Below are 25,184 nucleotides of genomic sequence, written 5' to 3'. Positions count from 1 at the left end.
TGTCTGCCCACGGACCAATGAGTTGTGGGTTTGATTCCAGTCAAGGACATGTACCTCAGTTGCCTTTCGTCCCCGGCCCTGGTCAGGGTCCTGCGGGAGGCAGCCAGTCAATGTGTCTCTCTCACGACGATGTTTCTCTCTCCCTCCCTCCCACTCTATCTGAAGATAAATGGAAAAATATCCTTGGGTGAGGATTTAAAAAAAAAGGGTAACAAAATAAATATAAACTTATTACACTGAGCAAATATTCACACTTCCTATCACGTGAAACAAATTGTAGCACACACATACCTGTGGAACCATTGCAACTCTCTGGTTTCTTTTAGGTGATCTTGTATTTATTTGTCTGTCATCTTCATCAGAAAAGAGTCGACTTCGTTTTGAATTTCTGAAAGGCTATAATATAAATTGTTTTATTTCATGAAGAGACTGAACACTACCCATTTTTGTTCCAAAAGATAATTCTATGTTGGAAAATACAGCTAACTCTGGATTATCAGCAAGCAGTACAGAAGGATGCAATATGGGTATTACAAAGTACACAAAGTCAAATACAAATAATCTTAGACTGAGAAAGTAGTAAGATACATATTTATGCAATGTGTTAACAAATAAAATACCAAGCTGATGATTAAAACTAGAACCCAAATTTCCTTAGTACACTGACAGTTTGGAATGAAGATAGCAAAATAAATTCTGGAAATTCTAGTTCTTCTTATGATGGTGTTTAGATTAACACCAGTTGGGTGTATCACATGATATGTCTATTGTATAGGGCTGGGCTGGGGCAAAGTTACTAGATCAATCTAGAGGGTAAATCTAAATGTATATAATATTATACTATATCTGCTGTCAAAATTGTTAACTGAATTTCCATTTGTAAATAAAAATACAAGATACCTATAACAGATATCTGACAAATGCCTGTAGAACTAAAAAAAATTTAAGTACCCAAATTACATCATATACTTAAGGGCCTATAATATAAAAATTTTACAGTCTATTCTAGGTTCAGAGGCCTCATTAATACAGAAGGACAGAAATAATACCCCAATAGTACCTGCATCGTTTTTCAAATCCTTTTTCTACTATTCAAGACAGAGCGTCATACCTAGTTGGAAGGGAGCCAGATACAGAGGGACAGCAACATATGAGCAGCATCCAATTGGATCAAGGCTAGAGGTATGGATTCTTGAAATTAAACCCACAGAGAATCTCAACACACCATAGCCCTAACAGGAAGTCCCTTCTCCTCTGCTCCCCCCTACCAAGAGGAAGACGAGAATGATGGTGATAGAACTGATAAAGTGTAGAAAGTCCTGCATGTTCGCTGTGGCCAGCTGTACACACTATTGTGACTATTGCTGTCTATCCCAGTTCCAGGCTTGTTTTATGATTGATCCCTAAAGCCTCCTGGCTACCTAAACTGGGTAGGGAAGGAGCAGAAGTCCCCCAAATCACTAGTCATGCCAACTATATGCTCATCTCTACTTCCAACCTCTAAATGCAATTACCCTTGACCTACACAAGATTTTAAAATCTTATCACTTGCCCTGGCCAGTTTGGCTCAGCAGTTAGAGCATCGGCCTGCGGTCCAGAGAGACCTGGGTTTGGTTCCCACTAAGGGCATGTACCTCGGTTGCAGTTTGTCCCCGGCCCTGGTTGGTCGTGCGGGTGGCAGCCACTCAATGTGTCCCTTTCACGTCAATGTTTCTCCCTCTCTCCCTCCCTCCCACTCTATCTGAACAAAATATCAAAAATGTCCTCGGGTGAGGATTAAAAAAAATAAAATAAAATCTTATCACTTATTTATATATCTTTTTGTAGGGACCAGAGCCATGTAAATATTTACTATCTAATAAAAGTATGACTTGGGGTTTTTGTAGGTTTTGTTTTTGCCTATTTAAAAAAAAAACTACAATTACTTAACAAATGCTTAATGATGACCTGGTTATCACAGACTACAGATTATTTACCTATATATGATCATATACTGTTCAATGGCATTTAAAGACTTAAATGCTTGCCCTGGTGGGGTAGCTCAGTTGGCTTGAGTGTCTTCCCAATATGCCAAGGCTGCGGGTCCAATCACTGGTCAAGGCACATATAAAAAGCAACCAATAAATGCATAAATAAGTGGAACAACAAATTGATGTTTCTCTCTAAAATCAATCAATAAAAAAAATACAAACTCAAATGCTTGAAATTGGGGGAAAACCTTGGAAAACTTTTACTGTGCCATAAGAACTTGCACATAATAATAATATAGACAATTTAGCTATCATATTCTAAAGTGTGAGAAAAACTAATTCCTTACCATTTCCACAGCAGAGCCTGTATTTCTGCCTTTCCAAACAGGTGTTTTTTGTAAAGAACTGAACTTTTCATTCCATGTGTTAGATAAACTTCCCTCTGTAATAAATAATTATTACTAATAAGACTCAAGTTTAGTTCAAAGGATTCATACTATGAACATTGCCTTTTTTTTTTTAATCCTCACCTGAGGATATTTTTCCATCTATCTTCAGATGGGGAAGAGAGGGAGGGGGGAAGAGAGAGAGAGGATGAGAGAGAGAGAGAGAGAGAGAGAGAGAGAGAGAGAGAAACTTCTATGTGAGAGAGACAGATCAATTGGTTGCCTCCTGCACAACCCCTCAGGGTCAGGGACGAACCACAACTGAGGTACGTGCCCTTGACCAGAATCGAACCCTTGACTCTTTGGTCTGTGGGCTGATGCTCTAACCACTGAGCAAACTGGCCAGGGCACAAATATTTATCAATATTAAAAAATACAATGATTATAATAATTTTAGTTTATTACAAATGAAAAATCTCTTGTATTTTTGTTGTTGTTGTTGTAAAACTAAATAATTTGGAAAGGCAACGTAGCTTGAAAATACTGAATTTTCTTATTAAAACATATGTGGCTTTGCCCTGGTTGGTGTGGTTCAGTGGTTAGAGTGTTGGCCTGCATACCAAAGGGTTACCAATTCGATTCCTGGTCAAGGGCATGCACCTGAGTTGTAGGTTTGATCCCTGGCCCAGTCGGGGGCATGTGGGAGGCAACCAATCGATGTATCTCTCTCACACTGATGTTTCTTTCTCTCTCTTCCCCTCCCTCCCTTTCACTCTCTCTAAAAATCAATGGAAAAAATATCCTTGGATGAGGATTAATAACAACAAAAAGTATGGCTTCTTTCTTTTTAGTTTTTAATAATTCCTCTATTCTAATTTTCCAAGAACCACCTCTTAAGTGCAATCTAATTGAAAGCAGGGCAATTAAAAAAAAAAAAAAAAGCTTCTTCTAACCTTGAATTTAGAGCATACTTCTTTTTTTTTTAATCTTCACCTGAGGATATTTTTCCATTTATCTTCAGATAGAGCGGAGGGAGGGAGGGAGGAAGAGAGAGACAAACATCTATGTGAGAGAGACACATTGACTGGCTGCCACTCACATGACCCCAACTGGGGCCAGGGACAAACTGCAACCGAAGAATGTACCCTTATCAGGAACCGAACCCGGGTCTCCCTGGTCTGCGGGCCGACGCTCTAACTGCTGAGCCAAACCGGCCAGGACTAGAGCACATTTCTAAATGTCTTCTACTTTAATATATGAAACCCTTGATATCCAAAAATGAAATGTATGGTGTTTCTGTTTTCCTTAATTCAAAGAAAAGTCTTCAGTTATATGCAACCAGAAAAGATTCAATCAAGTGACTGATTAGATATACTATGAAAAGAAGGACGAGTTTAATTTTTACAAAAAGGGTATGTTGCCATGGCCGTTTTGGCTCAGTGTTTAGAGCGTGGGCCCACAGACCAATGAGTCATGGGTTCGATTCCGGCCAAGGGCATGTACCTCGGTTGTGTTAGTCCCCGGCCCTGGTCCGGTCATGTGGGAGGCAACCAGTTGATGTGGCTCTATCACATCAATGTTTCTCTCTGTCTCTCTCTCTCTCCCTCCCTCCCACTCTATCTGCTGATAAATAGAAAAGTATCCTCTGGTGAGGAATAAAAATTAAAAAAAGAGAAGAGTAAGAAATTTGTTCATATATATGTAATATAAGTTTTTTTTTAAACATTGTTTTCTTTATTGATTTTTAGACAGATAGGAAGGGAGAGGGAGAGAGAGATAGAACCATCGATGAGAGAGAACATTGACTGGCTGCCTCCTGCACACCCTCCCTGCCACCCACCTGGGGATCAGGCCCACAACCTGGGCATGTGCCCTGACAGGGAACTGAACTGGTGACCTCTTGGTGCACGTGTTGACACTCAACCACTGAGCCACACTGGCTGGGAAAATTTTTTTTTTTTAAAGAGAAACAATTTTGCTCTGCTGGGGTGGCTCACTGGATTGAGCATCATCCCATAGACTGAGAGGTCCTGGTTCGATTCCTGGTCAGGGCACATGCCCAGGTTGCAGGCTTGATCCCCAATAGGGGGCATGCAGGAGGCAGCCAATTGATGTTTCTCTCTCACATGGATACTTCTATCTCCCCCCCTTACACTAAAAAAAAAAAAATTCAATAAAAACATTAAAAAAAAAACAAACAATTTTAGCACTGAGGAAAAATAATGAAATGCTTTTTCAGATGTATATTCTATTACAAAAGAAAAGAGGTGGGGTGGGGTTGACCTTGGTAGGCAAATAAATTAGGGTACCTCTGGAAGATAAGTGTTCTCAAGCCAGAGGGATTTAATTTGGTAAATCACCAATTCAAAGCACAACATAGTAGTTTTAAAAACTAAAATGAACCTCAGAATATCGAGCCTGGTTCCAGTAGAATCTTGCTCAAGAGGTAAAACTTCAAAATGAACTATATTAACAGGGTTGGTCTAATGTACTACTTACAGAAAGATATAGCAAGACCAAGGAACATAGCTTTTTTCCTCAGAAAAAAAGTTACTATTGTTCTTTTATTTTTAAGCAACTTGAATTATTAGTTAGAAGGCAAGCTTCTTTAAGAAATAAATTATTATGTTGCCCTGCTGGTATGGCTTAGTGGTTGATCGTGGACCCATGCACCAAGAGGTCACCAGTTTGATTCCCAGTCAGGGCACATGCCCAGATTGTGAGCCAAATCCTGGGGGGGGGGGGTTGGGGGGGGTCGATCAATGTTCTCTCTCATCGATGTTTCTATCTCTCTCTCCCTCTCCCTTCCTCGCTCTGTAAAATCAATAAAGAAAAACAAATTTTAAAATAAATTATTATACAAAAATACAGCTTAGAACAATTGTTTGATAAATATTTTTAAAAAATGTTTGCACTGGCTGGTTTGGCTCAGTGGTTAGAGTGTCGGCCCGTGGACCAATGAGTCGGGGGTTTGATTCCAGTCAAGGGCACATACCTTAGTTGCGGTTTGTCCCCGGCCCTGGTCCGGTTGTGTGGGAGGCAACCAGTCAATGTGTCTCTCACATCTATGTTTCTTTCTCTCTCTCTCTCTCCCCCCCTCCCTCCCACTCTATCTGATGATAAAGAGAAAAATATCCTCAGGTGAGGATTAAAGAAAAAATAAAATAAATAAAAATATATGTTTTAAATCTAGTAAGAAAGTTCTTAGCCTGGCTGATGTGGCTCAGTGGTTGAGCACTGACCCATGCACCAAGAGATCGCCGGTTCAATTCCCCAGTCAGGGCACATGCCCGCATTGTAGGCCCAATTCCCAGTGTAGGAGGGGCATGCAGGAGGCAGCCAATCTATGTTTCTCTCTCTCTCTCTCTCTCTCTCTCTAAAAAGCAATAAAGAAAAAAAAATTTAAAAAAAAAGAAAGTTCTTAGTAATATCTAACAATGAAGGACCGATTCTTATGTAACAGCATATGAATTTAAAGTTATTACCAGTGAAAACCAGTATTTAAAAGTTATAATGAATCATAACTTAGAAAAGAGAAATACTATATCCAAATTAACTAATTAAAGTTCTAGCTTATGCCATACCTAAAGAATCATGCTATGATCCTTACCTTTTAAACTGACAAGTGCTTTTGCTGAAGAGCCTGTAATTAAAACAAATCAATATTATTTCATAATCAACGTGAGAGAAAAGAATTTGGTTTGGGGGTAAAAGTGATCCATTTAGTTTGAGCAATGTTGAGTTTGAAGTGATGGTGGTATGTGCAATTAGAAATAACTAGTAGACAATTCAAGCCATACACCAGAACTCGTAAGATAAGGAAGAAATGGAGAGAGACACTTGGGATTCTTACTGAAGTTGTGAGAAGTGAAGAATTTCCCTAGGGAGAAAAAAGTAGAAAGACAGGAAAGAGGAAGACTAAGGACAGACGCAATTTTCGATGCTCATCTAAAAGTGTGCTGGTGTTAGAGAAGAAAAAGAGAAAGGGAACTGACACCTATTGAGGCAAAGATCAGAAGTGGTAATAGAGTGGAGAAAACAAATGATCCTGGCACTGTTACAGAATGCAGTAAGTACCTTTGATGTCTAGAATGCAGGTATGTGCAACATTTAAAGATCCAAGCTGCAAAAGGAGTTCAGAAAAGGTAAGAGGAACTAGCATAAAGTTGAAGAGGTTCACTGACTAAAACAAACTTTAGTGTATATTAGAATAATCAGGAAGCACCTCAAACACAAAGAATCTATATGATTAATAAAGGTCCTCAGGGAATTCTGTTGCAAGTAACCCTCTGGCTCACTCTGACAAACAGGGATACTGGTGTAAATCAAGGATAGAATCTATGGGTGAGGGGAAGTAAGAGAATAAAAAAAAAAATTTTATGAAAAAGGGAGCACACTAAACTGAGAATCTCTGAATTGGATATGTGAGTTGCAAAGAAGTCCAAGTCATTTAAAAAATAATAAAGGATGCCGCTTATATGTGGCATCTAAAAAATAAACAAACTCAGATAGGTAGAGAACAGACTGGTGTTTGCCAGGGTGGAGGAAATAGGTGAAAAGGTACAAACTTCTAGTTATAAGACAAATACATCCAGGGATGTAATATACAGCATGGTGACTATAATTAACAATACTGTATTACATATCTAAAATTGCTAAAACAGTAGATCTTAAGTTCTCATTACAAGAAAAAAATTGTTGCCTGGCCAGTGTGGCTCAATGGTTGAGTCTTGACGCATGCACCAAGAGGGTGCTGGTTTGATTCCTGTTCAGGGCACATGCCCAGGTTATGGGCCCAATCCCCAGTGCAGGGGCATGTAGGAGGGGGCCAATCGATGTTCTCTCTCATTGATGTTTCTATCTCTCTCCCTCTCTCTCCCTCTCTCTCTAAAAATCAATAAAGGAAAAAAAAATTGTAACGATCTGTAGTAATGGGTGTTAGCTAGATTTATTGTGGTAATAATTTTTACTATATACACATACATCAAATCATTATGTTGTATGCCTAAAACAATAAAATATTATGTCAATTATATCTCAATTTTTATAAGAAATTAACAGGAAAAAAACCCTTTCAATGCTCCAAAACAGAAATTATTCATAGAATTATAGATGAGCAAATCCTCTTTTAAATGTAAAAAAACTGTTTAGAACACTTTTCTTTTACTATAATCAAATTATATATCATTCCTCGTTTTCAATTTTGTTTTATTTTATAACCAGTTACTTTCTCATCTTAGTTACTGTGACATCCATTTATGTTTGAAAGGCTATAATCTAAGCCAGGCAGTAGTAAAGTTATTTGAAATGGGGTCAGTTACTTGCATTGAGAAAAGACAAATTTTTATTTTTATTTATTTTTATCCTCACCCGAGGACATGTTTCCATTTTTTGTTCAGCTAAAGTGGGAGGGAGAAAGGAGAGAGAGAGAGGCATTGACGTGAAAGAGACACATCAAATGGCTGCCTCCCGCATGACCCAAACCGGGGCCAGGGACAAACTGCAACCGAGGTATGTACCCTTAGCAGGAACCGAACCCGGGTCTCTCTGGACCGCAGGCCGATGCTCTAACCGCTGAGCCAAACCAGCCAGGGCAAGAAAAGACAAATTTTTAAATGGCATGTTCAAAATGTGTGTAAACATCTTTAAGGAGCCAGTCTATTATGACACTACACACTTAAAAATCAATAAATCAAAGATGATCTCAAGGGATAAAGAAAAGAAGAACATGAACTTAGTACAAAAACCAGTGAAGAAAGATTCTCCTTGTTGCTTAGCAAAAGCAGCAATGAGTTACAACTCATATAAATGGACAAAAGATCTTAAATGAGAAGCAACAGATAAAGTATTGCAGTTCTGGCTGTGAAACATTTTTATGCATCTCAGATCCTTAAACCTCAATTGACTTTTCCTCCACAGGGCAGTATGAGAGGCTTAAAGAACAGACAGCCCATCAACATCAAAGCCACTGTTGCTTTCACTCTATCCTCTTGTCTAGATGTAGAGAATGGTTAACAGGACAATTTAGAGATTCTGTATGGTAAATTGAAGTTTAATAACCAAAGACAGTAAAGTTGTGTTGGGGGGGGGGGTAGAAATCAAGGAAAAATGCTGTAGAGTCTTGCTAAAAAGCTTCAAACAACACAACACAACCGGGAAGCAGCAGTAGTGGACAGGACACATATCCATGTAGCTACCATGAGAAATATGGTTCATTTGAGAAAAAGCAGTAATCATGCACTCATTCGGTGAATATGTATAGACTGCCGACTGCATCCCAGTCCCTGCTATAGGCACCTGGGATAGGACAACATGCAAAATAACTGAAGTCCTGGCTCTCATGGAATTTACATTCTAGTGAGGAGAAACAAACAAACAAACAAACAAATTCTACCTGAAAAAAATAATGTAGGATAATAAGACCAGGGAATGTGGAGTGGAACTGGGGGAGGGAAGACTCTTTTTCTATAAAGTACTCAAGATTAGCTTCTCTGAAAGGTGACATCTAAACTGATCAAGAGATCTGAAGGAAGAGGTGTGAATAGCAAGGATATCCATTTCTGCTCCATGAAGTAAGAACTATATATCTTGGGGATTCTGACCTACCACTTTCAAACTTTTTCCTTTTTTGAGAGACAGCACTGCACAGTGGTTGAGAGCAGATTGAGACTAGCTGTATTTCAATCTTGGCTCTTCCACATTCTTGCTATGTTACCTTAAGCAAGTTACTTAACCTTTCTGTGCTGCTGATTCATCATTTGTAAATGGGTATTAAATGAGTTAATACATGTAAAAGTGCTTAGAGAACAATACACATAGTACATGGGTAATTTTTATATCATGCTATCAGTATTACTTTGATCAATAAAAAACTACTAGGTTAAGAAAATGAATTTTACAGGAGTGCGAATTTAAGTTAGAATCCTGCTCTCACTGGGTATGTTCATTCATTCAACAAATATTCACTGAGTGCTTGACACAGCACTATTCTAAGGGCTGGATTACAGGAAGGAAAAGATAAACAAAAACTCTGCTCTCAGGGAGCTTACACTCTAGCAGGAGGAGATGTAAAATAAACAAACACATAAAATGATAACTGTACCTGTGGCCGTTGTTATAAGGGAAACAAACAAGGTGATCTCAGTGTGGGGAGTTACTTTACACAGGATAGTCAGGGAAGGCTTCTCTAAGAATGGAACATCTGAATAGGACCAGCCATAAGAGAGCAGGAAGACAAACCAATGAGTCTGGGCAGCACAGTAGGTATGAAAGCCCCAAGGTAGAAAGTTTAACATATTCAAGGAAGGGAGGGAGGGAGGCCACTGAGCTTGGGGAGTAGCTAGAGCAAGGGACAAATGGTATGAAAAAAAGTCAGAGAAGTAAGCCAGGTGTTATGCATGGGACTGGAATGCAAGCATGAAGAAAAACAGTAATGGTACTTTCTCCAGTGCAGCTTCTAACCAAAGTTAACCGACACATTAAGAAATGTAAAGGTGCAACTGTGACAGCTGCCACTAAGAAGTTACATAGTGATATGAAAAGATGTAATAAGATGTAACCTTCATCAGGGAGGACAGAAAATAGCTCTCTGAAGATACTTAAAATGTGATCTAAAGGATAAGCAGAAGTTAACTGGAAGTGAGGGGAAGGAAGAACATTCCAAGTAGAGAGAAGAGCAGGTACAAAGGCCCTGCCAAAAAAACAAAGAAAGAAAAGAAAGCCTAGTGAGTATAGGGAATGAAGAAGGTCCAATTTAGCTCAAATGGTAGAAGGAGAGGAACAGTGCTATAAAATAAAGCCAGAGAGGTGGGGAGTGGCCAGATCACGAAGGATTTTATAGCTATTAAAGTGTTTTAAGCAGCAGAATGACATATATATATACATATATTATATATATATATAATTTTTTTTAAAGGATCACTAACTGTGTATAGATTGGAGTGGGATGGTAGAGAGATGGGTGGGTGGATTATGAGAGGCTGAAGTGATTAGTGCAAGGAATAGATGCTGACAGCTTGGGCTAGGGTGATGGTGAGAAGTAGGTAGATCTTTTCTTTTTTGAAGGTAAAAGTTACAAGACTTAGTAAATAAAGGCTTAAATATGGAAAGTAAAAAAGGGGGAAGTTCCAAATATAACCTCTAGGTTTCAGCTGAATGCATAGTGAAGCCATTCATTAAGACAGGAACCACTGGAAGTATCTCTGTCCTGGGATGGGATTATGAGGTAGATCTTGAACCCGTGAAGTTTGAGGGGCCTCAGGCATCTAAGAGGAGATGTGAAACAGGCAAGAGATATCAAGAACAGGAGCTCAGAGGAAAGATCTGGGCTGAAGATAGCCTCAGTTTCCTCATATATAAAATCAAACTAGTAAGAATACTTACCTCAATTGAAATGAAGATTAAATGAGCAAATGCATATAATATGTTGTGTACAGCAGCTGGTTTATATTAAGTACGAATAAATGGTAGCTTTTAACACTGATAAAGTTATACCAGCTACTGCCTAATTTATTAGCTAGTACCTTTTGAATAAAACTGGCAAAGACACATATCACTGTTTCTTGTATCCCTTTTCAAGACTCAGCTCTGGTTTCCTTAATAATGCCTCTTACCCTACATTCAATTACATATAAATCAAGTATTTATGTATATCTGATTTGTGGCACTGTGTGACAACAATCCCTGCTTTCAACAAGCTGTGGTTTAACTAAACAAGATATACAACACACATGCACACCCCACCCAAAATGTATCAAAGATGTCACAAAGTAATATAAATGATGTTATATAGTTTGAGAGTGTAGCCGGAATTTTAACTCTGAGTCCTAAATCTCTACAAAGATCCATGGTAAGTCATAGTAAGTCCTCAATAATCGTTTGATGAGCAAATATTCCAAATGACAACTGTAAGAAAACAACTTAAAACATCTCTCATTTTAACAGAATGACTACAGTAACCCAAATAACAGCTCTAGTGGTTGTGACTTCTAAGAGGTGATAAGACATCTTTAAAATAAAGATACTTGTAGCAAGGATTTTCAGATGACAAGCACATTTTGCTTAGTAGTCCCACCCTTATTTGGGAGCATCCTAAATCACAATCAACTGTATTCTCCAAACAAGAAACAATGAAATTCGTGGATGCTCGCAGTTGTTCCCTATCCAGTACAGTAGCCACTAGCCACATGTGACTATTTAAATTCAAATGAATGAAAATGAAGTAAAATTGAAAACTCAACTCCTCAGTCACTCCAGCCACATCTAAAGAGTTCCATAGCCAGCTGCATGTGACCAGTGGCTACCCTATCGGACGGGGCAAAACAACATTTTCATCACCGTGAGAAAGTTCCACTGGAACTTAGCACTGGTCTAGAGCACACTTAAAACTCAAACTCGTTTAATACAACTTTTCACCAGTCTGGCAATTGCACTTTTAACTTTATAACACATTAAGAGGATGTCACAAACAAAACAGGACTGGCTTTCATTCGGAAAGTGTCTCTTTGCCTCTTCCACGGATGAGACTGAACAGTGACTGAGCCTCTGGTTTTTGTTATACTAAAACTTTCAGAGATTATATAGATGCATAAACTGAAGGTGGATCAGGACCTCCTTGTCATTAACTAAAATATTTGCTTTTTTATATACTTTATACAACATTGTAGATGACAACGTCAAGTTCCATAGTGCTTAAACTAGGGATCTGGTGCTTTTACTTGCTCAAGACAAGTGAGCACACAGGTCTGGGAGGCAGGGTGGAAGCAGGTGGGTGCGGCGGACACGGGTGGGTGTCAGGAGGAGCACCGCGAGTGCATGCCGCGCGGGTCACGTCCGTGGATAAAGGTGCCCGCGGTCCTTGAGCCACATTCGCACAGAAGAAAGTCGGTGGGACAGGGGCCACCTGAGCACTTGTGCACCCAGTCTGGATCGTCTCGGGAAAGGTCCGCAGCCACCTGTGGTCCCCGGGGAAGGGGCCAGCCCTCTGACACGGAAATACTTCCAGGGGTGGACACACCGGGCGGGGGAGGGGGTGGCAGCGAAGAGCACAAGTGCCTGCAGAGGCAGGAACTGTGACAGGACAAGATCCGCGGCTGAGGCCAGAAGGGGCTGTGCCCACCCCTCCCCGCCCGAGCCCTCCGCGGCCCCAGGACGGGCGCGTTACATAACCCGCCAGGCGTCCCTCCGCGCCGGGCGACGGGGCAGGCGGCGAGGACAGTCCCCGCGGCCAGGGGCCCCGCATCCCCCACCTCGGCCCGGGGCCCGAGTCGGGCCGGAGAAGCAGCCCCCGCCCCCGCCCCGCACGGGCCAGGCCCCCGGGCTTTCGGTTTCCGGCCCTGGCGCTCCCACAACCCCAGAAACCAACACACAAGACACCATAACAAAGGCGGCGACGCGGCGGCAACACCGGGGTGGGGAGACTAGGGGACCAAGGTGGGGCTGGCAGTCGGCCCACTTGCCGGGCGGAGGGCATGGCCACCCGTCCCGGCCGGTGCCGCCCGGGGGCAGGCGGCCGGCGGGAAGAGGGGGGGTGCTTTGAGGTGCTACTCACTCTCGTCAGGCAACTGGTCGAGCTCCGCCATCTTGAACGAGCCGCGCCGCTTTTTCAAAGGCTGCCCGCCGCGGTGCATTGTGGGGCGGAGACTGTCTTTGCGAGGGAGGTTCGAATGCGGAGCTCGCTGCCCGCGGCGCCGCTCCCGCCGCTCCCGCCGCTCCCGCCGCGGCCGGCGGAGGGGGGCGGCGGAGGGGTCGGGCTCCGCCCGCGCCGGCCGGGGGAGGGTGCCGCGCAGTGGAGCAGCGCCTGCCCCTCGGCCCCCGGCCCGGCCAGAGGGAGGCGGCAGGGAGGCCGCGCCGAGAGGCCCGTCTCGCGGGGCCCGGCGCCGGAGCGCGGGGGGAGCCGCGCGAGCTCCCGGCCCGCGCCGCCCGCCCCTCCGGGGCTCGCTCCCGGCCCGCGCCGCCCGCCCCTCCGGGGCTCGCTCCCGGCGCGCGGTTCGCGTCTCGCGCTGCAGCTGCGGGAATTGCAGGCTGTTTGTTCCGAGTGGGAAAGGGAGCGCAGGTGGGAGGGAGGCCCGGGCGCGCCGAGGCGGGGCGGGGGGCGGCACCTGTGGGCCCGGCGCGGGGAGAGAAGCCCCTGGTACCGGGTCGCGTTACCCGAGGGGACTCTACTCGAAGTCCATTTTCGCGGTTCCCCAAACCCACGTTTCTCCGGAGGGTCGGGGAGGCAGCAGGGAGGAGGACTCAGGCCGCAGCCCCACAGCTGGCCCGTCTCTGACTCGGGGTTCCGGTTGGGGGCACCCTCCTCCCCAGGGTCGCAACCTGAGCCTGGAAGAGAGGCCTTGAGAGGTCGTGAAGTTAGTCATCTAGGTCGGCAGCTCGAGAACTGTTTCGAGTGCTTTCAGGCATTGGGCGCTGGAGCAGGTGGTGAGCTGGGAAAGAATTGCAAAACCGGTCCTGGAGGCTGGGCGAGGAAACAGGCAGAGTCAGCAGTGACACTACACCAAGCCCGGTGCCCTGGTCAAAATGGAGCGAGAACACTGCCTGAGAATTCAACCAGGGTTGAAAGAAGCCGGGGAAAAGATGTCACCGTCCCTGGCTGTAGCTCTGACCAGTAATAAACTCCTATTGCTTTTCAACAATTCGTTTTAACAAATGTTACTGAGTCCCAGTTCTTTCTCTCCAGGAATTCATGGGGGGTGGGGGCATGAAAATACAACAAGGCTGGATGCCAAGGACTAAAACGTTAAGAGGTGGTAGCCGGAGAGGAGGACAGCAGTACACAGGCCGGCAAGCCCAAGAGTTGAGAGCCCTGGAGACCAGTCAAGAGGAAGCAGGTTGGGGCAGGCAGGCCAAGGAGAGGTCGGGATGTCTACACTAGCCACCCTAGAGGTTCAGAGAGTGGGCCCTGGAGTCCCAAGGCCTGGTTGGGATTCTGGCTGCTAATTGTATAACCTTAGGCGAGTTCATTTCTTGATTTAATTCCCTGTGCCTCCGTTTCTCTTGTGCAAAATGCAGATAATAACAGGGTTGTCTTGAGGATTAAATGAGTTGGTGGATGTAAAAACCTTATATAATAGTTTCTAGCACCCATTCTGGCTCAAATGTTAGCTACTGCTGCTATCACTTCAGAACAACTAGTATTATTGGTGATGCCAACTTTGTGCCTTGGGGAGCTGGGTGTTGCTACTTGCTGGACGGGCAGGATGAGAGCAGAGGTTTAAAAACTCAATTTTAGAGCCCTGGCCGGTTTGGCCCAGTGGTTAGAGCGTCGGCCTGCGGTCCAGAGAGACCCGGGTTCGGTTCTTGCTAAGGGCGCGTACCTCGGTTGCAGTTTGTCCCCGGCCATGGTTGGGTTGTGCAGGTGGCAACCACTCGATGTGTCCCTTTCACGTCGATGTTTCTCTCTCTCTCCCTCCCACTCGATCTGAACAAAAAATGGAAAAATGTCCTCGAGTGAGGATTAAAAAAAAAAAATTCAATTTTACAAAGTAACCCTTGATAGCTAACTTACCTCCTCTTGTGCCTTCTAAACACATTCTGATCTACCTTCTAAGAATATGAAAAACAATGGATCCCTGTTGTCAGCCCCTGGGGCGGGTGGTGGGGAGGTAGGATACTACCAATTTGGAGATGAATACAAGAAACTGTCAAGTCTCTGAAAATGAAAGAACAGAAACAAAGGAAAGGTTAGGGGAGTGGAAGTAAAAGTTTGAATGTAACCCTTGGTCAAGGTATCATTAGACCATGGCAAATCAGGTTTTATCCTAAGGCAGTTTTCACACACAATAGCAGCTCTGCTGTTTAAATAAGTATTTTTAGGCTCCTCTTCTGGTGATCTGCATTTTAAACAAAAACCCTAAATGAGTTCTCACACTCTGAAGCCTGAAGCTGTATCCCAGCAGCAGATTTACTACGTATTAGCTGTGTGACTGCAAACAAGGTTCTTTATTGGATATTTATGAGAGGAGTTTTAAATCATTGGCTTACTTGATTTTCCCCAAAACCTGATAACTTGTTCAAGAACAACGTGCACCAGGTGATAGAATCAGGAATCTGGCCTACTTTCCTTCCTTTATTTTTTCCCTCTGTGAAGTGAAGATAACATCTATCGCAGGGCTGTTAAATTTTAAATTTTGTATTCTAATTTACAGTGATATGATTGCATAAAAGTCATTGCTTAAGAAAAAAAATTGGACAAGGACACTAAGACATGAAATATCTAGATAAAAATACAATATAAGAAAAATAAGCAGCCACATTTTAGGCATATCAGATTTGATCATTTCCAGTCCCATGGCCCATTTATTAAATACTGAGTATTTCTTTGTAAACTTGTGTGCTTCAATGGACATTATCAAGAATGCAAAAAGACAACCTTCAGAATGGGAGAAAATACTTGCAAATCATATATCTGATAAGGGATTTGTATCTAAAATATATAAGAGACTTATATCCAAAATATATAAAGAATCTTACAATTTGATAATTTTTTAAAAAAAAACAAACAATCTAATTTAAAAACGAGGAAGGAGACCTGGCCGGTTTGGCTCAGCGGTTAGAGCGTCGGCCCGTGGACCAGAGAGTCCCAGGTTTGGTTTCCGCTAAGGGCACATACCTCAGTTGCAGTTTGTCCCTGGCCCCGGTTAGGGTCATGTGGGTGGCAGCCAGTTGATGTGTCTCTCACATTGATGTTTCTCTCTCTCTTCCTCCCTCTCTCCCTCCCCCTATATCTGAAGATGAATGTAAAAATGTCCTCGGGTGAGGATACAAAAAAAAAAAAATGAGGAAAGGCTCCAAAAAAGATATAATAAATTGCCCTGGCTGGTGTGGGTCAGCGGTTAGAGCATTGGCCCTTGGACTGAAGGGGTCTCGGGTTTGATTCCTGATCAAAGGCACATGACTGGGTTGCAGGTTTGATCCCCAGCCCCAGTCAGGGTGGTGCAGGAGGTAACTGATTGATGTGTCTCTCATATCAATCTTACTCTCTCTCCCGCCCACTCTTCCTAAAAATCAATGAGATCTCCGCAGGAGGGGCCGCCGCCTCTCCCCAGAGCCCTGGGAAGGGGTAAGATGGCCACCGTCCTGCCCTGCAGCAACTCAGCAAAAGTTCTGAGCGCCCTCAAATCCCGAGTGTCCCCACACAGTTCCAGTCCAGTCCACCCTCCCTCTACCGGAGCCCAAGAGCACATGGACCATGAGGCATGGACTAAGGCCATTAGGCAGCACCTCGCCCAACTTCCCAAGGATGGGCCCAAAACCCAGCTCCACAGAGGACTGCATCCCCTCTATGGGCCATCCACACAGGGACTAGGCTGTCACCATGGAGCCTCCGCCCACACCAGACTAGTGACACCCCAACATTCCACCCAGAACCCGGCCAGCAAGGGTGACCTCGATTGGTCTTCAGTGATATCGTTGGGATGGGGGAGATTTTGACTGTAGTTCCCATTTTGAGGTCTGACCTACAGAGAAGAGGCCTCACAGAGCTTTTCAAGAATGATGGTGCTCCCTTCACAACTTGATTTCCCACAGCAGTGGTGAAAGGGTGTTTATTAAGGAGTGTTCTTGGAATCAACATCCACTGAAGGACGAAAAAAGAAATACCGGAGGACAGAGGGAGAAGCTACACTGCAATGCACACCTAGTACCAGCCTCCGCTGACCCTAGGGGGACCTCTGTGGCTAAAACAGCTCATCAGAGCTGTCTCATTAGGCCCGATTTCTGGGCCTTTTATGCCCCAACATAAACCAGTCCCTGACCACCAGTACTCCAGAAGTGCCTGTAAAAAAAATAAATAAATAAAATAAAATAAAAATCAATGAAAAAATATCCTCTGATGAGGATTTTAAAAAAAAGATACAATAAACCAATAAGCACATGAAAAGATGCTCAACACCATTAGTCATTAGGGAAGTCAAAAACCACAATGAGATACCACTTCACACCCACTGGAGTGGCTATAATCAGAAAGACAGATAGTAACCAGTGTTGGCAAAGTTGTGGAGAAATTGAAACTCTTGTCCACAGCTGAAGGGAATGTAAAATGGTGCAGTCACTATGGTAGTTCCTAAAAAAATTAAACATAGAATTACCATATGATCTAGAAATTTCACTTCTGAGTATGAGCATACATGGGAGATATTGTTATTGCATAACTTCTCCTGCTATTACAATACTGTATCCTTTGCCTGTAAAAAAACTGTTCTGGCCCTGGTTAGGTAGCTCAGTTGGTTAGAGCATTGTCCCGATACACCAAGGTTGTGGGTTCGATCCCTGGTCAGGGCACATACAAGAAGCAATCAGTGAATGCATAAATAAGTGGAACAATAAGTCGATGTCTCTCTCTTGCCCTGCCTCTCTCTTCTCTAAATAAATAAATTAATTAATAGCCCTGGCCGGTTTGGCTCAGCGGTTGGAGCATCGGCCTGCGGTCCTGAGAGACCCGGGTTCGGTTCCCGCTTAGGGCATGTACTTCGGTTGCAGTTTGTCCCCGGCCCTGGTTGGTCGTGCGGGTGGCAGCCACTTGATATGTCCCTTCACGTCGATGTTTCTCTCACTCTCTCTCTCTTCCTCTCTCCCTCCCACTCTATCTGTACAAAAAAAAAAAAAGGAAAAATATCCTCTGGTGAGGATAAAAAAAAAAAAAATTAATTAATTAATAAAAACTGTTCTATGCTGAGAGTGGACCCTAATGTAAACTATGGGCTTTGGGTGATAACAATGAGTCAATATAGGTTTATCAATTGTAACAAATGTACCACTTTGGTATTCATTGATTAAAGAGCTGGCCAGGTTCCTAGGAGGAAGAACCCTGCAACATGGTGGCAAATACACTGTAATGGTCCCAGTCATTCCTCAAAGAGACCTATCTATTCAGGTGACTGCACATTAAGGAAAGGGTAATGCCCAGACATTTTAAGGACTACTGAACACAGAGTCTGAATTGACATCGATGATCATCGGCTTGAAGTAATCAAAACTGCCCATTTAAAGATGGGGTGGAGCTCTGGCAGGTTTGGCTCAGCGGTTAGAGCATCGGCCTGCAGTTCCAAGAGATCCGGGTTTGGTTCCTGCTAAGGGCATGTACCTCGGTTGTAGTTTGTCCCCGGCCCTGGTTGGGTCGTACGGTGGCAGCCACTCAATGTGTCCCTTTCACATCAGTGTTTCTCTCTCTCTCTCCCTCCCACTCTATCTGAACAAAAAAATGGAAAAATGTCCTCGAGTGAGGATAAAAAAAAGTAAAAATAAAAATGGGGTGGAGGCAGGAGGTAATACATTGAGTCCTTGGCCTCTGGGGTAAGAGCTATTGTAATGGGGAAGGTTAAGAGTGTAGGTGGAAGCCTCTGAATCTCCCTTCTGCCTTTCCCCACAAAATATTAAATAAAAAACGAAGTCAAATCCCGGGGTGGGGATGGTGGAGATCAGTGCCACCATTGAAGGATGCCACATCTCATATCTGGTTTTTAAGTTTAACGTGAACAAGTTTTACAGTACTTGTAAAATCATTCAGCCATGCCTTCACATTTCATGCTTATTCGTGTTCAACGAATTGATTCAAATAAAGTGTCTCTGTAAAGAGAAAAGTCTGTGCAGTCATTTTAAAACTATGACATTATCTTCATTTAACCACTGGTTGCTTTTCTCAGAAGTTCTAGTTCTTCCTTTGACAGGTAACAGTAGCTCTTAATTTCACAGGGACCTGGGTCTGAGGTAGTCTTCCTCCCAAACATAAGGTAGTCAATTTCATGCTCACCCCAAATATCATCAGAATGAGCCTTGTAATGAAACTGTGTTAAATAATTAACGACTTCAGGGGAAACCTGTTCCTTGGGAATTTTTAATTCAGCTTTTAAAGGGCTCTGTGCTGCCCTCTTACTCCAGTTGTCCAAATGCATTTTCTTCAAATTCTCCTGGAAAACTTAATGAATAATTACAAGTATTGGTAAAACAACCTGAAAAGAGCCCTGGCCGGTTTGGCTCAGCGGTTAGAGCGTCGGCCTGCGGTCCGGAGAGACCCGGGTTCAGTTCCCGCTAAGGGCATGTATTTCGGTTGCAGTTTGTCCCCGGCCCTGGTTGGTCGTGCAGGTGGCAGCCACTCGATGTGTCCCTTTACATCGATGTTTCTGTCTCTCTCTCCCTTCCTCTCTCTCCCTCCCACTCTGTACAAAAAAATGGAAAAATATCCTCGGGTGAGGATAAAAAAAACAAAAAACAAAACAAAACAAAAAAAACCTGAAAAGAAAATTTTAGCATCTCACCTCTGATGTAGTAGTAGCTTACTTTCTGTGATGAATAAGATGATGCTTAAAGTTTGATACAATCGTCTTTTCTCAATGTTTTCATTCAAGTGATGATTTGTTTTTGTTCTAGGTCCAATTTTGTTACTTTCATCAATAAGGATACACATTGCTGCCAGAAAAGGAACCTGTTGCACATCAAAGTTGTCAGTATTTATTTCAGGCATGTTAACATGAGTCTATTCTGTCCTAAATGCCTTTTTTTTTTTTTTATCCTCACCTGAGGACATTTATCCATTTTTTGTTCAGATAGAGTGGGAGGGAGGGAGAGAGAGAGAAACATCGACATGAAAGGGTCACATCGAGTGGCTGCCACCCACAGGACCAACCAGGGCTGGGGACAAACTGCAACAGAGGTTCGCGCCCTTAGCAGGAACCAAACCCGGGTCGCTCTGGACCGCAGGCCGACGCTCTAACCGCTGAGCCAAACCGGCCAGGGCCTCAATGTCTTTAATCTGTCTGCAGAGGAGGGTCCATGGTCACATCAGACCTCAAGAATCAAGCAAACACTGCGGGGCTTGAAATGTGTCTCTTCTGGGGCCTGCCCAGGGTTTGCTTTCTCATACTTTGCTACAGTTGACTGGTTCAAGGATAGGAAGCTAAATCAGTGAGTGTCTCCTGCGGGGACTGTTGACTAGGATCCAGAAAAGTGAATTTAGTCGCTTTCCAAGTGGCTACACTATAGGGCAGAAAACTGTCCTTTCCTTTGCCTGTGTTTTCCTCCCTGTGGCTGGAAAAAAGCCAGTCCCCGGAGAAAAGAAAGTGGCAGACGCACAAGGGGCGCTGAGAGAGGAGGAGAGACCCCAGCAGAATTCCCAGTCCTGCTCCCATTTCTTCCGAGGCCTGGCTGCCCTCTGCCCTGGCGTTATTGTAACCTGAGGCCTTACCTATACTTCTGTGCTGGAGTTAAACTAAACTGCATAGGCTCCGAGGGTAGAGGGCAAGGAAGAAAAGTGAGAACAGCTTAGTTTATTGAGGGGGTGGGCTTGTGGGTGAATGTTGCTCTTATTTTTTATTTCTACAATAGCACCACAATTTTAAGATTTTTAAAATTGAAGCATAACATATATTTAGTACAGTGCACACATCTTTTTCTTTTTGCAATTTAAACTAAAAAATAATTTTTTTTCTTTATTGATTTTTTTTGTTTTATCCTCACCTGAGGACATTTTTGCATTTTATCTTCAGATAGAACAGGAGGGAGAGAGGAAGGAAGAGACAGAGAGACGAACATTGACATGAGAGAAACACATCAACTGGCTGCCACCCACACAACCCCAATAGGGCCGGGGAAAAACTGCAACCGAGTTATGTGCCCTTAGCGGGAACCAAACCCGGGTCTCTCTGGTCCACGGACCGACGCTCTAACCACTGAGAAAAACCGGCCAGGGCTCTTTATTGAGTTTTAGAGAGAGGAAGGGAGAGGGAGAGAGAGATAGAAACATCAATAAGAGAGAACATCAATTAGCCACCTCCTGCATGCTCCCCTTTGGGGGTTGGGTCCACAACCTGGGCCTGTGCCCTGACCGGGAATCGAACCAGAGACCTCCTGATGCAGGGTTGATGCTCAACTGCTGAGCCATACAGGCTGACACAAGTCTTAAATATATAACATCTTGACAGTTAAAAAAAATCAACTTTATTGAGGTAAAAGTTATACATAATAAAATGCACCCCTTTTAAGTGTAGCTTGGTGAATTTTGACACCTGTGCATACATCACCATAAGATACACATATTTTCATCACCAAAAGTTTCACTCATTCTCCTCTCCAGCCATTCACCCTTCCCAGTGCTAGGCAACCACTAATCTGATTTCTGTCACTTTTTGGGATATAGATTCTTTAGCTCAGCAATAATATTTTAAAAATTTATCCATGCAGTCACATATATTAGTAGTTTGCTCTTTTTTATTGCGGAGTAATATTCCACCGTATGGACATACTACAGTTTGCTTATCTATTTGCCTGTAGATGCACATTTGGATTGTTTCCAGTTTTGGGGTGTTATGAATAAAGCTGCCATGAATAATATCTGTGTACAAGTCTTTTTGTAGTTATGTGTTTTCTTTTTTAAATATGTTTTTATTGATTTTTTTTTTTTAAAGAGAGGAAGGGAGAGAGAGAGATAGAAACATCGATATGAGAGAGAAACATCAATCAGCTGCCTCCTGCATGCCCCCTACTGGGGATGGAGCCTGCAACCTGGGCATGTGCCCTGATTGGGAATGGAATCGGGACCTCTCAGTCCATGGGATGATGCTCAATCCACTGAGCCACAATGGCTGGGCTGTAGTTATGTGTTTTATTTCTCTTGGGTAAAAACCTAGGAGTGGCCCTGGCCGGTTTGGCTCAGCGGTTAGAGCATCCACCTGCGGTCCAGAGAGACCTGGGTTCGGTTCCCGCTAAGGGCATGTACCTCGGTTGCAGTTTGTCCCCGGCCCTGGTTGGTCGTGTGGGTGGCGACCACTCGATGTGTCCCTTTCACATCGATGTTTCTCTCTCTCTCTCTTCCTCTCTCTCCCTCCCACTCTGTCTGTACAAAAAATGGAAAAATGCCCTCGGATGAGGATTAAAAAAAAACAAAAAAACCTAGGAGTGAAATGTCTGGGTGTATATGTTTAACTTTATTTATTTTTTTAATCCTCACTTGAGAATACTTTTCCACTGATTTTCAGATAGAGTGGGAGGAGGGAGGGAGAAAAACACATCGATTAGGTGCTTCCTGCATGACCCCAATCAGGGCTGGGGATTGAACCACAACCGAGACACGTACCCTTAACTGGAATCAAACCCACGACTCTTTGGTCAACCGCAGACTGACGCTCTAAACCAGTGAGCCAAACTAGCCAGAGCTGTATGTTTAACTTTCTAAGAACCTACTAGTTTTCCAAAGTGATTGTGCCATTTAACATTCCTATCAACAATGTCTGAGAATTCCAGTTGCTCTGTGTCTTTGTCAGCAAGCAGTATTATCAGTTTTTTGGCACAATTAAAATAATTTTTTTTTTTGCCATTCTGATAGATGTGTAGTAATATTGATTTCTAGATTCTTTTGTAGTCAAAGAACATACTCTATAGTTTCCATACTTTTATTTTATTATTATTTTTTAATCCTCACCCGAGAATACTTTTTTCCATTTTTATCTTCAGATAGAGTGGGAAAGAGAGAGAGAGAGAGAGAGAGAGAGAGAGAGAGAGATTGGTTGCCTTCCACATGATCCCTACCAGGGCCGGGGACTGAACCACAACCGAGGTACGTGCCCTTGACCAGAATCAAACCCACAACTCTTTGGTCCGCGGGCTGATGCTCTACCACTGAGCCAAACCAGCCAGGGATATTTCCATACTTTTAACAATGAGACTTATTTTATGCCCAGGATATGAACTATCTTGGTGAATGTTACATTTGCACTTGAAATTAGTGTATTTTGCAGTTGTTAGGTAGAGTGATCTCTCTATATCAATTAGGTCAAGTTGATTGACAATGTTCAAATTGTGGCCTATTGATTTTCTCTCTACTTGTTCTATCAATTACTGAGAGATGATTGTTGATATCTGCATTGGTAACGGTGAACTTGTCTATTTTTCCCTTCAGTCCTGTGAATTTTTGCTTCCTGTAATTTGAACTTCTGTTATTAGAAAACACATACTTAGGACTCTTATCTTCTTGATGAAATGCCCCTTTTGTCATTATAAAATTATTTTTTTATTTTATTTTTTATCCTCACCCGAGAACATTTTTCCATTTTTTGTTCAGATAGAGTGGGAGGGAGAGAGAGGAAGAGAGAGAGAGAGAAACATCAATGTGAAAGGGACATATCGAGTGGCTGTCTCCCGCACGACCCAACCAGGGCCGGGGACAAACCACAACCAAGGTACGTGCCCTTAGTGGGAACCGAACCCAGGTCCAGTGGGAACTGGACCACAGGCCGACGCTCTAACGACTGAGCCAAACCAGCCAGGGTATAACATTATTTTTAAAAAATCTCTGGTAGCCCAACCATTGTGGTTCAGTGGTTGAGCATTGACCCACACACCAAGAGGTTGCTGGTTCGATTCCTGGTCGGGGCACATGCCCAGGTTGTGGACCAAATCCCCAGTGGTGGGCATGCAGGAGGCGGCTAATCGATGTTCTCTCTCATAGGTATTTCTATCTCCCTCTCCCTCTTTCTTCCTCTCTCTCTAAAATCAATAAAGAAAAAAAATTGTTTAAATCTCTGGTAGTATTCCTTATTCTGAAGTTTATCTTATCTGGTAGTAATTTAGACTGCTTATGATTAATGTTTGCATAGTACAGTAGTGTCCCCTTATCAATGGGGGATACATTTCAAGACCCCTCCCCCCCAACGGATGCTTGATAGTGTGGATAGTACCAAATCCTAGATATAAAATGTTTTTTCTCTACATACATACATTTTCACTTAAAGGAAGCACTTTTTGGCTTCTCCTCGGCATATCAAATTGCCATCATCACTACTTTTGTGCTTTAGGACCATTATTAAGTAAAATAAGGGTTATTTGAAACCAGCACTGTAATACCTCAACAGTTGATCTGATAACTGAGATGGCTGCTTACTGACTAACGAGCAGGACATGCTAGACAAAGGGATGATTCACATCCCAGGCAAGTCAGAGCTGGATGGTTCGAGATTTCATCATGCTACTCAGAATGGCGGGCAATTTAAAACTTAAAAAAAAAATTTTTTCTTTATTGATTTTAGAGAGAGAAGAAGGGAGAGGGAGAGAGAGACACACATACATCGATGAGAGAGAACATCGATCAGCTGCCTCCTGCACACCCCCCAACTGGGGATTGGGCCCATAACCTGGGCATGTGCTCTGACCAGGAATCGAACTGGCGACCTTTTGATGCATGGGTCAATGCTCAACTACTGAGCCATACTGGCCGGGCCAATTTAAAACTTTTTAACTATTTCCGGAATTTTTCATTTAATAGTTCAGACTGCAGTTGACCACTGGTAACTGAAACTGTGGAAACCAAACCTGTGGATATCTTTTTAAAATGTATATATATTATGTTAATAATTTTATTTATCTTTTTAAATTAATTAATTTATTTTTGTTACAGTTGTTTCTTTTCCCCCACTGATTCCCCCCTCCCTTTCCCTCCCCGCCCTGTTCCCAGCTTTGTTGTCCGTGTCCACTGTTCACGCACACATGCAAATAAGTTCTGTGGTTTATCTTCCCCCCCACCCCCTCTTCTGGGGATTGTCAGTCTGTACCCCACTTCCACGTCTCTGGGACTACCCCATTCCTCAGACTGTGTGGTGGTATTTCGAGGTGGAGCCGTCATGAATGGGATTGGTGCTCTAGTAAGGAAATCCTGGAGAGTGCCTTTGCCCCTTCTGCCACGTGAGGACACAGAGAACAGACAGATATATTATATTTATATCTTAATCCTCACCTGAGGCTATTTCTTTTCATTGATTTTAAGAGAGAGTGGAAGGGAGGGGGGGAAAGAGGGAGAGAAAGAAAGAAACATTGACTAGTTGCCTTCCCACATACGCCCTGACTG

General features: G+C 43.2%; 1 protein-coding gene and 1 pseudogene across 8 annotated transcripts in view; both read right to left on the bottom strand.

Moving 5' to 3' along the window:
• The window catches only part of LIN9 (lin-9 DREAM MuvB core complex component), a 54,559-nt gene extending 41,517 nt beyond the window's left edge, over positions 1 to 13,042 (bottom strand). For 4 of the 8 annotated variants that reach the window (XM_036277397.1, XM_036277396.1, XM_036277401.1 and 1 more), the window contains exons 1-4: positions 10,494 to 10,620; positions 5,967 to 5,999; positions 2,318 to 2,412; positions 292 to 396 (exon numbers count right to left, since the gene is read on the bottom strand). In XM_036277397.1, the coding sequence (XP_036133290.1) occupies positions 292 to 396; positions 2,318 to 2,412; positions 5,967 to 5,999; positions 10,494 to 10,527 (267 nt within the window). In that variant the 5' untranslated portion in view covers positions 10,528 to 10,620. Of the gene's footprint in view, positions 1 to 291; positions 397 to 1,060; positions 1,112 to 1,976; positions 2,092 to 2,317; positions 2,417 to 5,966; positions 6,000 to 10,493; positions 10,621 to 12,905 lie in introns of those variants that run through there. The other 4 variants (XM_036277399.1, XM_036277398.1, XM_036277400.1 and 1 more) reach the window with 4 other exon arrangements.
• Positions 13,043 to 18,881: 5,839 nt separating this feature from the next.
• LOC118640706 lies at positions 18,882 to 19,814 on the bottom strand (annotated as a pseudogene).
• Between the last annotated feature and the right edge of the window lie 5,370 nt (positions 19,815 to 25,184).

This window comes from Molossus molossus, unplaced genomic scaffold, assembly GCF_014108415.1.
Source record: "Molossus molossus isolate mMolMol1 unplaced genomic scaffold, mMolMol1.p scaffold_m16_p_23, whole genome shotgun sequence".
NCBI lineage: Eukaryota > Metazoa > Chordata > Mammalia > Chiroptera > Molossidae > Molossus > Molossus molossus.
Note: the sequence above shows the minus strand (reverse complement) of the source record. Positions and strands in the feature narration are given on the sequence as shown.